Genomic DNA, 16204 nt, shown 5'->3' with positions numbered 1-16204 from the left:
TTGAGGAGGAACTTCTTCACTCAAAGGGTGGTGAATCTCTGGCATTCTCTGCCCGTTGAAGTGGTGGAGGCTGCCTCGCTAAATATTTTTAAGACGTGGGTTGATGGGTTTTTGATAAGCGAGGGGATTAAGGGTTATGGGGAGAAGGCGGGAATGTGGAACTGAGCCACGACAGATCAGCCATGATCTTATTGAATGGCGGGGCAGGCTCAAAGGTCTAGATGGCCTACTCCTGCTCCTATTTCTTATGTTCTTATGAACACAATCCCACCCATGCCCTACCCCAATATCCCTACATATTATACCCACTAATCCCTCTAACCTATGCATCCCTGGACACTAAGGGGCAATGTCTTAGCATGGTCAATCAACCTACCCTGCACATCTTTGGACTGTGGGAGGAAACCAGAGTACCCGGAGGAAACCAACGCAGACACGAGAACGTGCAAACTCCACACAGACAGTGACCCGAGCCGGAAATCAAACCCAGGACCCTGGAGCTGTGAAACGGCAGTGCTAACCACTGTGCTACCGTGCTGTGTCTTGCACGCCTCAATTCTGAGCAAACTCTCATCTTGTTTATGGGTCTGATGAGCCAGCTGCTAATTATGTGATTGTGGGCCTCTTCCTTCCAGCTTAGCTCCTTTCCCTCATACTAATTTACCCCTTCCAAATTCCTGCTTTCAGACAAGGAATTTGAAAGGGGGAAATTAGTATGAAAGAAGGGAGCTGAGATGGAAGAAAGAGGCCCACGCACTGCTGGCTGCCCTGCTGCCACAGGAGGAGTGAAGAGAAAAGCAGAACAGAACTAATGACCTGCTCTGATATTCACATCCACCAGCTAAAATTATGGAGCTGCACTTACCTTAGAGGTTAGTATAGAACTGTCATCAGTGTGTGGTGAGTCATCTGGACACAAGACATCTGGGCTTTCAGTTATTGTTGAGGGGCACAACCAAGTCTAGCTCTGGCTTGGGGGAGAGCATGGTGCAGAGTCTGCCCTCCCTCTGTCTTGCTGCTGACCCAGAGGCATTGCAATTGCTACCTGGTGCTTGCTGCAGCTTTAGTGTGCATTGTCACCAACTTCCCTGCCATCAGGCATTTGCTATCTCTGGCAAATGATAGAACTCACTAAAAGCATTTCCCAAAGCACTTCTGAATACTTTCAGACACTTTGCAATAGGACTCATAAAAATTTCTCAACTTTAATAAAAGTCACACACTTGTTTAAATTTTACATTCTGGCATCACATCAGATATTTGGGTTGAGTGATGTTATGATAAATGTCTTCCAGCACCGTCAGAAGATGTAAAACTCCACTGTGTGCCCATATCATCCAGCAAGATCACCTTGGGTGCACAGAAAGCAGTCTCACCCTGGGATGACTGAAGTTTAGTTGGAAGCACTGCTACACAATTGAATTTCTCACCCATTGTATTTACAATCAATTATTTATTGAATGCAAGATTATTTACAATTTAACATACACACATTGAAGGTGAAACATTTGTTTCAATATAAAATTGTCACTCAAATAAAGTGATCACAGAAACATTGGTTTATCAAAAAGCTGTTAAAAATGAAACTTTACATGTATACACTGCAACAATATATAAAATATATTTTATACAATAATTTACTATACATAATTTTTTATATGATAGATTTAAGATTTTAATTTGTTAACATTGTGTACTAAACTTTAAAATGTGGATTTCGGAAAGAGCTCACTCAAGAAATTGAAATCCACAAGTTTAATGTCCAAGAGTTTGTGCATTCAAAATGCAGTATTAAATAACACTTTTAATTTACAGTTTTAATGGATTTCTTTTATTACTGACTAAAATACATTTATTGTCAAATTAATTTCACCTTTATACAGATTATTTGAATAGAAACAATGTGCAAGGGTATGGGAAAAAGGCAGGGGAATGACACTATGTCATAAAGCTCATTTGGGAAGCTGGTGCAGATACGATGGGCAAAATGGCCCCCTTTTGCATTGTAACAATTCTGTGATTACAAGTTAATTCACGTGTTTTAGACAAAATAAAATTGAAGTGGGCAATTTTTCTGGGTCAGTTCCTAGTTTACTAAAAGACCTAGAGAACAAATAATTGGAGAGAAAAATAGTGGACAAGTTAAATTTAAAGGGATTGAGACATTTATAGGCAAGGACCATGCTATGAGGAATTTAATCAGCCATTGAGAGCCTCAGTAGGCATTTCAACACATTAATCTTTTCCAAGGCTGAAAGGCAACTAATAAGTGACAGACAGAAATGAAGGGGAAAGAAACGCTGGGTGTAGATACAAGTCTGCAAAGAAGCAATAGAGCATCCAACTCTGGGTTCATAAATACTGAAATTGATGTGCATATGATGGGTATGAGAAGAGTTCTCCTTTTTGTGATTCCACAGCATCATCCTATGAATCAGTAAGCACATGCCCGCAAGGAGGTCCAACTAAGTTTCAGCCACAGCTGATAATTACTGTTTCCACTTGTGCATGTCCTACATTATGCAACTGCAGTTGGCAAAACACAAGTTCACACTGCTGACTCAGGCCCCGAAAGGACAGATCTTACACTCATTGCTAATATGTCAGGGGCTACAAAAATGGCTAGTAACACATTAATGCGTGTGGCAATCGGGTTATGTTGATCATTATATGCATCCTTTGATGTATTGTTATTAAAGATGTGACATACTGAAGGAGCATATTTAGGAGCTCTTCTACATGAACAGGAGTCATCACCTGCACAGCGTTTGGTAAAGTTAGGTCAATGCATTTCCAATTTAGACGTGTGGGTTGAGGGCGGATATGGAGCAACATCTGTGCAGCATAACCTACTTGGCATCTGTATTTCAGTTCTCTTCCTCTTCCAGACAAGTCAGAAGAGCAGATTCCCATTAGGACACCTGGTGATGTCTGTAGTGATATTGAGAGCAAAGAAATTGACATTGATGGGCTCAACTATGCGAAAATCTAAATGCAAACAAGAATGGAGAAAAATGGCTCAGAAATAATGGTGCAGATACGGTGGAAGGATTGTGACAAATATCTAATTCGTGGTTCATGTTAACATTTTAAGGGAACATTTTAGTTCTGGGAAGATTATTGCTGTGAAGGTAACTAAACTGTTCAGCTTTAGAGATTGCCAGTAAATCTAAAATAAAATGGGCAGTTCAGAAGGTTCTCACGTTTGTTTAATAGAGTCACATTATAAAAGACGAAAGCCATAAACTTGGGTTTACTTGAACTGGAGATGTGATATCTACACTGCTTGCAAAGAAGTGAAGTCCAGAGATATTTTGTTTCGGGAGTTAAGAGCTAAATTAGTTTGAAGGCATTCAGTGAACTCTGAAAGGCAATGTTGTCATGGAAATGGGTGAAGGTTAAGAAAGTTCTCTGATTTCATGTTGCCCGTGTGTTTTTCTAAGAGTGTTAGGTGCATTTTGATTCTTGTGCAGTTTGTAGCTTATAGAGAAGCTCCAGGATCAGTTATAGTTCAGGTTCAGGGAAAGTCCTTTGCGAGCCAGGAAGGAGGAAAGTTGCTGGTTCCGTGCCGGAGGCAGTTAAGGCCTGAGAGCATTTCTCACTACGCAGTTGGGAGACAGGAGTTTGGAGAAACCAAAGGATTGTGCCAACTTATCAAAGCTAGCAGTCAGCAAGACTTGGAAGTGAGCTGGTAAAAGCAGGTGTGTACAGTTTTGTAAATCCTGTAAAACGCAGTTTCAGCAAGAAAAACTTAACCTTGGGGGAAAGTAACAAAGTCCAAGTCAGAGAGGCTTTGGAGAGAATTTAAAGGCTAGATTATCAGAAATCAAGAGCTGAACTCCTTCTTAAGGAGGGTTTTAATGAGATATTGTGGCTCAGAGTGGTCACTGACATCTAGTTGGCTTGCAAAGAAATCTGTCGGTGCTATCTTGGCTGTATCTGTGTGGTGTGTTCAACCATAGTTTTCTTGTTAATTCATACTTGCCTCTTGTTAATTCTGAATGTTGAGAAAGATGTTGTGAATTGATTTACTTTACCAATGTTGTAAAGTTTATTTTGTTTGTTTAAACCATGGAATTGTGTGGTTTTATTCTCTTAGTGGGTAACTGAGATTTCAAACTTTGTCTACTTTAAGCAAAAAGTTACCAGTCCCTAACCAGGTTGTAACATGGTTTATTGAGGAAATCACTGAGAATGCCATGGTAGGACAAACAGAAAGGGTTCCATAAGATGCTACACAGCACAGAACAAAAAAAGTGAGGATGAGGAGAAAGAGGGCTAGATGAATTTATAGAGTTAGGGAAGGATAAGGCTATACAAAATATCTGGCACAAGGATCAGAATTTTTGAATTTGAGGTTAGTGTAAATCATTGAGATCTTGGTTGATAAAAAAGCAGGACTCGAAATGGGATAGGAGATAGGCAGCAGAATTTGCATATGTTGAAGTTTGTGGAAGATGGAAGACTGGCCTAGAGATATTAGAACAATCAAGTTTAGAAATAGCAAAGGCACAAGATACACAACTTACTCTTTTTCTGTTTTAATAACTGAAAGCTCAGCAAAGTCATTGAAATGTGCAGATATGTTTCTGCAGCCCTTCCATGAAAGATTTAGTGGTGGAGTGAGACAGTGCCACTGACATTATGGAATTATTAATCTAATAATTTAATCCTAATTAAAAATCCTAATTAAATTTAATAATTATTAAAATGTGAACAGATCTTCCTTTTAACTAGCAGTTAAATAAATCAGTTTAAGCTAGTTACGTATTTTTGATAGTTGACACGAGTCCTATTGTACCTTTAAAGTCACAAAAGATGCAGACATTCAATTTGAGCAGTTGAAAAGGCATTTCAATTCTGATTTTAAAACTTCATCCAAAAATTATATGCCTCTTTGGTTTTTCTATATACTTATGTAAATCCATTATTCAATACTGGATGATAATAGAACAATGAATGAGGAGAAAGTTAATGGTTAACTGGTAAAACAAATGATTTAGTTTCCAGTTCTCTTTCATAGCCAACTAGAGGCCTACAAGCCAATCAGGTTGGCCAGCAATTATGTCACCCCAACAATGCTACTGGGAATTTCAGGTTGGGGTGAATTTTGATTGGGGGCTGGTTTCAAGAGGTCAATGGGAAGGTTAAGGGGGGCAGGTGGTGGTGGGGGGATGACCTTTGGCTGGGGGATGCTTCTGATGGACAAGGGGGCCACCTAAACACATTCCCGCCCTCTTGCACTGTACCAGGTCTGCTGGTTGTGGGGCTTAAAATCCAGGCCAACTATGCTGATTGCCTTTAAAAGTGTTAAAGTTAACTTCCATTAAAATGGGTTCTGGAAGGGCTACTGGGCATCCAATAGATATTTAATATTCTTAAGCGTTTAAGTAGCAAACCATGTTTCTCTGCGTTAAGATAAATTAAACAAGGAGGAGTGTCTCCAAGACCACAATAAAAGTCCATGCACATTGCCTTCAAGGGGGCTAGATATGCCACCCATATTGTTTTGTGGATATAAGTAGCAGTGAATAATATGTTTGTTATTAATTACACACAATGCCTTCATTGTTTAACTACTATTGAATGTTCCCCCTTAATTAAGTAAAGCACTACTTTACCTGACAAGTTTCTTTTTGAATGTGTTTTGCTACATTTTGGTTGTGATAGTCAGAAAGGGAGATGTTATGGCACAGTAGGTAGCATCCATGCTTCTGAGCCAGAGGCTCTGGGTTCAAGTCTTATCCCAAGACTCAATGGCCAAACAGAATATGAACTTCTAAATCCTACTTTTACATGCCAATGGCAGGCAGTAAGTTGGGAAAGATTTCTGGTCATCCTAGTGATCTAAAGAACATTGTAATCTCTACCATACATAGCTGAACATGCATGTAAATATCCATGTGCCAAAGGAACTCAAATTTCCTGAGAGAACTGTATAAATCAGTAATGGTGATAAAGATTCATTTCAACAGAACAATCAGTCAGGTTCTAAAACAAGTGAATGATTCATTCAGATTACCTCCAATCTGCAGAAAATGAAAATCTAACCTTGTGCATGTCAATGCACCAATGTGTGTCCATTTACAAACTTAAAACATGTATATGCTGAAAATTGAGATACATAATGCAGTAAGCTGCTTCATCAATATGCTATGTCAGAATTGTTGAATATCCTTCCTTCTTTGCTATGACAATTCCTCGGAAAGGGTATTTCTTTTCACCGTGCCACTTTTAATGAAGGATCTTACCAGAAAAGTTAACCTGCTTTTCTCACTCAGAGTTTGATTGACAGCTGTGTTCTTTCAGTTTTATTTGAGACTTTCTGCATTTGAAATCCTCCACAAGCGACTGGAGTGACTACCGCAATTTTTGTATATGGTCTGTCGTGTGAAGCTTTAAATTTTAATTTCTAGTTGCATTGCAAATGAAATGGTAAAAAATTGATGACTTCAGGTCTTCTGTGAATTCCATATAATTGAGCAGTTGGTTCAAAACATCTCATCTTGAAATGGCAGAAACAATAGCCTCAGTCATGAATGTGTAACAAGGTATTTGGTCAAAATGTCCTTTGTTGAGTTATCCTGGCATGTTGCCTACAACCATGCTTCATTCAACCGTGTCTTCAAAAAGCATGTGATGTAATGACTTGATTTTAAACCATGCAGTTGTATTTAAGCACTTTCAACGGATGGAAAAGTGCACATTGTCTGAATTTCATCTGGATTCAATTTACTTTGTTTCATTACTTAGCCACGTTAGCATGGAATTTTCTGGAAAGAAGTTTCAGTTCTTGTTTAGTTTCCCAACGATTGAGACTGGACTGACTAGGAATTTTAACAGCTGTCACCTTCGTATCCTTTGTAAAAAATAAAAGCTAGATTTTATTACTAGTTGTATACAATAACTGCTTGAGTGTCCTTTGGTTTTGAAATACAAGGCTCAACTTTTAGCTAGAGATTACAACAAATGCATTAACAATCCAATATTTTTTCAGTCTTAACTCTTTGTAGAATATTTACTGGGGGAATGGTTAGATAGTGAACAGAGATATAGATTTCTTTGTATTGTTTCATATTCAGCAAGGAAGCAAATTAAACAGTGAGAAATAAATTAATTCATATAGCGTCACTTCTGGTGGTGGTCCACAGACATACCTTGGTTCCCTGATGACAGCAATGCTTCGGACTGTTATCTGCAACTGTATTCTTCAAGGATATAGATGCATGTAATTGCATTGCCAGATTATCCTGTCTAACCAAATACCAAAATTGGACAATGTAGGTCCTGGCAATGCCTGACTTGGCAATTCTTGAACACAGAAGTGTGAAGCAGCAAAATAAGTCATCATGCCTGCATTGACATTATGTAAAGGGACAGACAAGCTGATTTTAAAGTTACATATACAAAACTTTTCCACTGCTGGGGAGTTTGCCACATCCTCACAGGATGGAGGAGGAGGAGATGACTTGTCCAAACAAAGGCTGTAAGAGGTATGGGGGGAAAACAGCATCAGAGTCTCTGGGTCTGCAAACCATAGGAAGATGAAACAGATGCCACAGAGAGGGCAAACTCCACATGACGTCCTCTGCCAGTTTGGAACCAGGATTCTCCAAAGCCATAGCAGGCTATCTGGCAGACCAACCATTTCATCCAGTATCATGGTGTGAATGCAAGCTTACTGTATCACAGGATCAGCAAACAACACTGCTAATGTTACTTGTTGTGTACAGCCCACAAAGGCAGCACTGAGAATAGAAGAGACAACTGCTGAAAGCACAAGATCTTGTCATGAAATCCTGAAAATCAGGTGGGTAATTCAATTTTATGCTTTACCCATTTAGATTTGAATGGACGTATGCACATCGCAAACCATGAACCCCACACCCAAAAACAGTATGACTCAACTCCACTCTTTGAACTACTCAGCAGCTCCTTCACATTCTCAACAAATTCTCAGTGCCACTCTGTTGAGTAAGCCACTCCATTTTGCAGAATTTTCCAGCTCTCCGTGCTCATACCTTTCTGTGATTTAACAGATAGCCCTCTAATATATACTTTTTAGAGACATACTATTTTTAGCGTGCCAGCAAAATGTGAGCTATAATAATTAAGCCCAGTCCAAGATCCACTTATTGACTTGCATTTTTAAAATAAGAAAATTAGGTTAAATTTCAGTTTGGTAATAGCAGACTAATCTGTACAACTCATACAAGACTTACCAGTTAATTCCCACTGTCATCAAATTCCTATCATTATTTCGTTTAGCAAGCCATTGCATTGAGCAGATTCACCTAATATTAATGTTCACTAAGCTTTGTGCAAAGTAGTAATATACTTCAGTCTCTTGTCTAATACAGTATAATATTTTGGAAGAGTAGATTAAAATAAATTAACAATTTTAAGAAAATATTTTTGCTACAAAAATATAAGATACTGAAGTATATCATTTATTTTATCAGAAATGTAGAATATTGTCTCAATATTTAAAAACGTTGATTAAACCTCATCAGAAATAACAAAGTCTGGATAGAAATTAAAACTCTCTGCTTTCCCTGACCTCAAGAGAACAATGTCTTACTGCACCGGTGGTTTCCTTCCCCATATCTGCCATTTTTGTATATTCTGTCTATGAAATTTTCAATTTATCTCAATTAGTGTGAGTATCTGCAACAGAATTGGAACAAGCTAAATTAATTTTGTGGTATCCCAACAGTCAGAGACTTCAAGACCACTATTCGATGCTAATCACAAAACTAAGTACAATTTCTTGATCCAGCTAAATAATCAGCATCTACTTCAAATCACAGTATTCCTTTCCTTCAGCTTTAAAGAGGGTCAAATACAGAGTCACTCAATATATTTGTATCTTTTTTACAGTTCTTCATACAAAAGAGACACAATGTATGTGGTCTATTTGCATAAATTGCATTAAAACTTGAGCGCTGCATGTTAAATAGAAGAATTTTTTAAAATAATTACTGTTTTGTACAAAACCTAATGAAGAATGAAGTAAAAACACAAAGTATTGGAAATACTTAGGACAGGCAGCATCTGTGGAGTGAGAAACCAAGTTAGGGAAACTGCTACAAATTGTGTGGAGGTGACTGTTGATGAGTGAGTGATGGGAATGTAATGTGCTGAGCAGTGTGAAGCCAGTACTGCAATTGACGAGATATGGCATTTGAGGATCCTTTGACCACTTGTGTGAGGTCATTACGTTTCTTGCACCACAGCAACCTGGTCATTGGGGCTAGACTACTATCAGTCACTCAACAGTATTAGTCTGAAATGCTTCCTGGTCCTTCTTTTATTGTCCTTCGATGCAGTTATGCTGAAACATTTTAGAGTCCCCTTTCTGCTATTTTATACAGTACTTTTCCTGTTCGTCTTTCCCAGGTCAACCTCAATTCTAGAATAACTTCCGGCACGTCTTCCAGTCAAAGTTATCTTTTAGAAGTCAAGCCTGACTTGAAATTATGCTAGTCTCACAATTGCTCAGGAATGCTAGCAATCAACAGCACACTTAACAATGTCTGCACGCTGGAATCATGTAAATGAAATGAATCGACAGCTCAAAGTTGGTGTATTGCCTGCATTAGAAACAACCAACACAAATTAGACACGTGTCTCAATTCCTGTTCCTTTTTTGGGCCTCATTTAATTCCATAGCCATTAACTTAAAGCAAAATTAATTGGCATTTGATAAATATGGAATGATACATTAAAAATAGCACAGATTTGTTACATGCAGATTGTTTATCAGTTTTTTTGATAAAGTAATGGAGAGGATGGATGAAAATTGATGTTGTGCATATGGAATTTCAAAAGGCTTCAGATAAAATCAAAATGTAATTGGCATTAGCAAAATTGACACTGACGGGATTGTAGGACAGGAAAAAAAGCATAGATTTGAAATTGACTAAAGGACAGAAAGAGAGAAAAATGGTGAGTTCTTTTTCAGACTGGTATCCCCATGATTTGCTTTTGGAATTGTTGTTTTTCATAGATATTAATGACCTGGACACACAGTATAATTTCAAAGACCACAGATGAAAATAAATGTGGAAATCTCATAGGAATGAGTATAACAGATGTTAAGAGGTCATAGGCTGGTTAAATGGGCAGCCACATAACAGATGAAATTTAACATGTAACGTGAAAAACTATTTAGCAAGTAGGTGTTATATGTGGCTCAATTGGAAGTTTTCTTGCCTGAGTCAGAGGATTGTTTGTTCAATCTCACTTCAGGGACTTGAGCACATAATCCAACTTGACAGTCCATTGCAACATCTCCACTTGTGGAGTTGTTTTTTTCCCACGGCTCTGTTTGCCTTCTCAGGTACATATAACAGATCCCATAGTATTATTCTGAAGATTGGATGAGATAGTGTGGTATCCTGGCTAATCATTATCTTTCAGAGGAATCATGAAAAAAGCAAAATTATTTGATCATTCTCATATTGCTGTTTAAGAACATAAGAACATAAGAAATAGGAGCAGGAGTAGGCCATCTAGCCCTTCGAGCCTGCCCCGCCATTCAATAAGATCATGTTTGTGGGATCCTTGTGTGTAAACCGACAGCATAAATTTCTACATCCCCACAGTTACCACACTTCAAAACTGTTTCAATGGCTACAAAGTGCAGCATAAATGCAAGTCCTCTGTCCTTTAAACAGGGCAAGTTAAATTCATAAGGCCATTAAACAGGCAAACCGGATCCTTAATTATAGATTGAGGCATGGAGAACAAAATCGTGCAAGTTACATAAACCTTTGTAAAACACTATGCCCCAGCTGGAGTTGTGAGGGGAAAAATGTAGCAAGTTATTGTGATCTGGAATGCAATATTAACTAGAAAGAGTTGTGGAAGCTGATTTTATAATAAATTCCATAGTAGAATTGGATAGATTCATGAAAGTAGAAATATCTGTTGGGCTAAGGGGATAGAGCAGGAACTGGGATCATTGGATAGCTCTCTCAAAAGGGGTGGCATGTCAAATAGCCTGTGGCTGTGCTGCATCATTTTCCAATACAATCAATTGTGAATATTAATTTGCTTTTTCTCACATTCCATGTATGAGAGAAGATGAATAGATACTCACAAATAATGACATGCAATAACTTAATCAAGTCATATTGAGGGTATATTCTTAAGGTTTCAAATTAATTTTAGAAAACTGTCATAACCAATTAAAGGCTGCGCTACAAGCTTAAAAGCCTTGTACCTGTTAACATTTTATTTGCAAGAAGTGTTTATCTTATTTTTGTGCCAAGAAACTGTTTGTCTGAATTCTGAGGGTCAATGTGACTTATGTCCTTGATAAGTGGGTCATTTACATTAAGAGGGTCAACATTTGACATGAATACAACAGGTTTAAAGTGATTTAATTTCATGTTTGTTTTTTGTAACTTCTATTGCCTATCTTGTAATATAAAACAAGTATTTGTTAAGAAGTTAAGCATATTAGGAATCATTGGTCTATACTTTGCTTTTGTTTGACTTTCTATAAATACTGCATGTAAAAGGGTTTTTTATAAAATTATTTGGTTTAAATTCTATACACTGATAAATCAATTGGGAATGATTAACTGTGAGGTTGTTATTTTTGAGCAACTGATTTTGGTCCAATGGTCTCTATTTGATGACATGTGAATCTGGAGCATTGTTTGTGAAACATTTTAGCAGTTCTTCCATCATGTTTACCATCAGTTTAATGAAGAGAAAAACTTAATCCAGTGCTTCTTATAGTGCAGGAAACACACTTTCTATTGTTGGACTGTATAATTGATATAACAAAAAACTATTTCCAATTGCTCCCAAAACTTAACATATTCTTATGGAAAAATGACTGCAAAACATGACTCCAACCTTTGTTCTTTGTTTTGACGCTGAACACAGTTCTTCTGTGCCAATCTTCATTAAATTGTCTCCTTCATACAATTTTTCTTTCAACGGATCCATTCCACGCATCTTGATCAATTCTGCTTGCAAACCATCAAACTTGGACTTAAACCACCGATGTGCTTCTTCCAGGTTAGCACGGACCTGCAGGTAACACAGGCAGTAACATGTGCCTAACTGTTACTGAAAATTAAGAACATTTTTTCAGGTAATGTGCCTGAAAAAAAAGTTCACATTTCCAGATAACATTCACAACAGGAACTGTTTTTATAAGATTCCCTATGATTCATAGCGCCGATAGTGCTGATGGAGGACATTTGGCCAATTGAGCCTGCACCATCAACAATCCCACCCAGGCCCTATGTCTTTACCCTGCTAGTCCCCCTTACATTAATGGAGAGTTTAGCCTGGCCAATGAACCTCACCTACACATCTTTGTACTGTGGAAGGAAACCCACAGAGACATGGGGAGAACATGCAAACTCTACACAGACAGTTACCCAAGACTGGAATTGAATCCAGGTTCCTGGCACTGTGAAGCAGAAGTGCTAACTGCTGTCCCACCATGCAGCCCATAGTGGATTCAGTGGATAAATGCACGCCAATACCCACAAACCTAAAGTATCACAGGTTCTATCCCTAGTATATTAAGAGTTGACTGATTGCACCTGGTTAATTGTGGGGGCTACTACCAGAATCAATATCCCAACTCTCAGTTAGAGTTCCTCCTCTCATTCAGCAACACCCAGTTGAAATGTTACAGATCAACAACTGTTAAATTGAATTGGGCGAAAGAGTGAGGCTTGCCATTAGTCACTACCCTGCCGACACAAATAGGAATGAAGGTAACTTATTTAAATTATTGAACAGCTCACACCTTTGGAGCCATTTCCTAATATGATTCCATGGTTCCAAGAAAAGTGGAGTACAAACTTTTATTGATAAGAATAGATCATGAGCCCATTTATTTTGTTGTAAATAAAGCCAAGTCTTCAGTTGCAGTCGGTAATCAATTTTATTCAGGAGTAAAAATAATTGTGAAGTGCTTATTTATCATGTTCACTTTCAATACTTGGATGTGAATAAAAAACTGAGCAAAAATCTGCCCTCAAAAGATTGGAAAACAAAATGCAAAAATGATTTCTAAATAAATTAAATGCTTAGAAGAGTAAAGTCATTGTTTTTGATCCTCACACCAAACATCTTTCTTTAGCTACCAACTCCATCTCTCTCTCTCTGGCAACAGTCAATGCTTGATGTCACATCTGATCCCAAGTTGAATTTCCAACTTCTTAGACCTATAGAATCCCTAAAACCATAGAATCCCTACAATGAAGGAGAAGGCCATTCAGCCCATTGAGTCTGCGCCAGCTCTTTGAAAGAGCATCTTACCCAGGTCCACCCCTCCATCCCATCCCCATAACCCTGCACATTTACTACGACTAATCCACCTAACTTACACATCTTTGGACTGTGGGAGGAAACCAAAGCATCCGGAGGAAACTAAAGCATCCGGAGGAAACTCACACAGACACGGGGAGAAGATGCAAACTCCACACAGTCACACAAGGCTGGAATCGAATCCGAGTCGCTGGAACTATGAAGCAGCAGTGCTAACCACTGTGCCATCGTGCAGCCCTTATTCATAACATCGCTAACATCACTTATTTCCAACTCTGTTACATCACCCAACTTTGCCTTATCTTAGCTCATTTGCTGCTAAAATATTCATTCAAACCTTTGTTACCATCTCAAGACTTGATTTTTCTAATGCAGTTCTGGCTGGTCTATCACATTCTACCTTCTGTAAACTTGAGGTCATCCAAAACACATGTATAAAAACATATTTTCATCATTTTGTAAGTGGTTACACATAAGCAAGAATACGGTAGGATGAGAGAAGAATTGGCGAATGTGGACTGGGAGAGTGCGTTGGAGGGAGGGTCTGTTGAGGAGCAGTGGAGGATCTTTAAGGAGACCTTTCTTGGCGCTCAACGGAAATTTATTCCAATGGTCAAAAAGGATAGTAGGAGGAGAGGTAATAAGCCGTGGATAACGAAGGAGGTGAAGGAAAGTGTTAAACTAAAAGCGGAAGAATTTAGAGTAGCTAAGAGTAGTGGGCGAGAAGAGGATTGGGAGAGGTTTAAATGTCAACAAAGATTGACAAAGAAGTTGATAAGGAAGGGTAGGAGAAACTATGAAGCTGGGCTAGCGCTTAATATAAAAAAGGATAGCAAGAGTTTTTATAAATATATAAAAAGGAAGAGGCTGGCTAGGGTGAATGTTGGTCCTTTAGAGGATGAGAAAGGGGACCTAGTGGTAGGGGATGGGGATATGGCTAAGGTATTGAATAACTTTTTTGTTTCTGTCTTCACGGAGGAGAACATGAATAATTTGCCGGGTGTTAGCGATGGCAAGGTGGTAGGACTGGAGGGTCTTAATGACATTACTGTTACTAGAAAGGCGGTGCTCGACAGACTGGAGGGGCTGATTGTGGACAAGTCCCCAGGACCGGATGGAATGCATCCGAGGGTTCTGAAAGAAATGGCGGAGGTGATAGTGGATGCCTTGGTGGTTATTTTCCAGACGTCGCTGGATTCCAGGGAAGTGCCGGATGATTGGAAAACGGCTAATGTTACGCCGTTGTTTAAGAAGGGTGCCAGGCAAAAGGCGGGGAATTATAGGCCGGTTAGTTTAACGTCTGTGGTAGGTAAAATGTTAGAATCTGTCATTAAAGAGGAAATTGCGAGGCATCTTGAAGGGAATTGCTTGATAGAGCAGACGCAGCACGGTTTCATTAAAGGGAAGTCGTGTCTGACAAATTTACTGGAGTTCTACGAGGATGTGTCTAGGGCGGTGGATAGAGGAGAGCCGGTGGATGTGGTCTTTCTAGATTTTCAGAAGGCGTTTGACAAAGTGCCTCACAAGAGGTTATTGCAGAAGGTCGAGGGACATGGAGTTGGGGGTAGGGTGTTAGCGTGGATAGAGGATTGGTTGTCAAATAGGAGGCAGAGAGTGGGGGTCAACGGGTGCTATTCGGATTGGCGGATGGTGACTAGTGGAGTGCCCCAGGGGTCGGTGCTGGGGCCTCAGCTTTTTACCATTTATATAGATGATCTGGAGGAGGGAACCGAGTGTAGAGTGTCGAAATTTGCTGATGACACCAAGATTGGGGGAACGGCAAATTGTGCGGAGGGTGTGGAGAGTCTACAGAAGGATCTAGATAGGCTGGGCGAATGGGCCAGGAAATGGCAAATGGAATTTAATGTTGGCAAGTGTGAGGTGGTCCACTTTGGTAGGAAGAATGGTAGGAAGGACTATTACTTACGGGGCGAAAAACTGCAGCAGGCGATGGTGCAGAGGGACCTCGGGGTCCTTGTGCATGAGTCGCAAAAACCCAGCTTGCAGGTGGTCAGGAAGGCGAATGGGATGCTGGCCTTCATAGCGAAGGGGATTGAATATAAAAGTAGGGAGGTCTTGCTGCAGCTGTATAGGGCATTGGTGAGGCCGCAACTGGAGTACTGTGTGCATTTTTGGGCGCTGCACCTGCGCAAAGATATTTTGGCCTTGCAGGGAGTGCAGAGGAGGTTTACTAGGCTGATACCGGAGTTGAGGGGGTTGAGCTATGAGGAGAGGCTGAATAAACTGGGCTTGTACTCGTTAGAGTTTAGAAGAATGAGGGGAGATCTCATTGAGACGTATAAGATGATGAATGGGATGGATAGGATAGACGTGGAAAGACTCTTCCCGCTCAAAAAAGACAATAGGACTAGGGGGCACAGCCTCAAGATAAAAGGGGGGCGGTTTAGAACGGAGTTGAGGAGGAACTTCTTCACTCAAAGGGTGGTGAATCTCTGGAATTCTCTGCCCGTTGAAGTGGTGGAGGCTGCCTCGCTAAATATTTTTAAGACGCGGGTTGATGGGTTTTTGATAGGAGAGGGGATTAAGGGTTATGGGGAGAGGGCGGGAAAGTGGAACTGAGCAGCGACAGATCAGCCATGATCTTATTGAATGGCGGGGCAGGCTTGAAGGGCTGGATGGCCTACTCCTGCTCCTATTTCTTATGTTCTTATGTTCTTAAGAAGAGGTGCAGAAGATCAACCTTTTCGATGAACACTGATCACCTCTTTGCTTGCAGACTGATATTGGCTAACAGTCAAGCAACACCTTGATTTTACAATTCTCACCCGTGTTTACAAATCTTACCATAGCCTTGCCCCTTCAACTTCAGGCCCACAATCCTCCAAGATATTTGCACCCTTTTAATTTAGGGTGCTGATTGATTTGAAAGCTGACTCTG

At 39.6% G+C, this 16204-nt stretch overlaps 1 protein-coding gene across 3 annotated transcripts in view; it reads right to left on the bottom strand.

Annotated features, from left to right (window-relative positions):
• Nucleotides 1–1579: 1579 nt before the first annotated feature.
• The window catches only part of LOC145340976 (coiled-coil domain-containing protein 150-like), a 104447-nt gene continuing 89822 nt past the window's right edge, over nt 1580–16204 (bottom strand). Inside the window, exons 25-26 of one of the 3 annotated variants that reach the window (XM_080185608.1) lie at nt 11872–12048; nt 1580–6859 (exon numbers count right to left, since the gene is read on the bottom strand). In XM_080185608.1, the coding sequence (XP_080041734.1) occupies nt 6746–6859; nt 11872–12048 (291 nt within the window). In that variant the 3' untranslated portion in view covers nt 1580–6745. Of the gene's footprint in view, nt 6860–9677; nt 10416–11871; nt 12088–16204 lie in introns of those variants that run through there. The other 2 variants (XM_080185607.1, XM_080185609.1) reach the window with 2 other exon arrangements.

Source organism: Carcharhinus amblyrhynchos, chromosome 3, assembly GCF_965287045.1.
Source record: "Carcharhinus amblyrhynchos chromosome 3, sCarAmb.v2.hapA, whole genome shotgun sequence".
NCBI classification, from domain to species: Eukaryota; Metazoa; Chordata; class Chondrichthyes; order Carcharhiniformes; family Carcharhinidae; genus Carcharhinus; species Carcharhinus amblyrhynchos.
The sequence above is the reverse complement of the archived record's forward strand: the minus strand, read 5'-3'. Positions and strand labels throughout refer to the sequence as shown.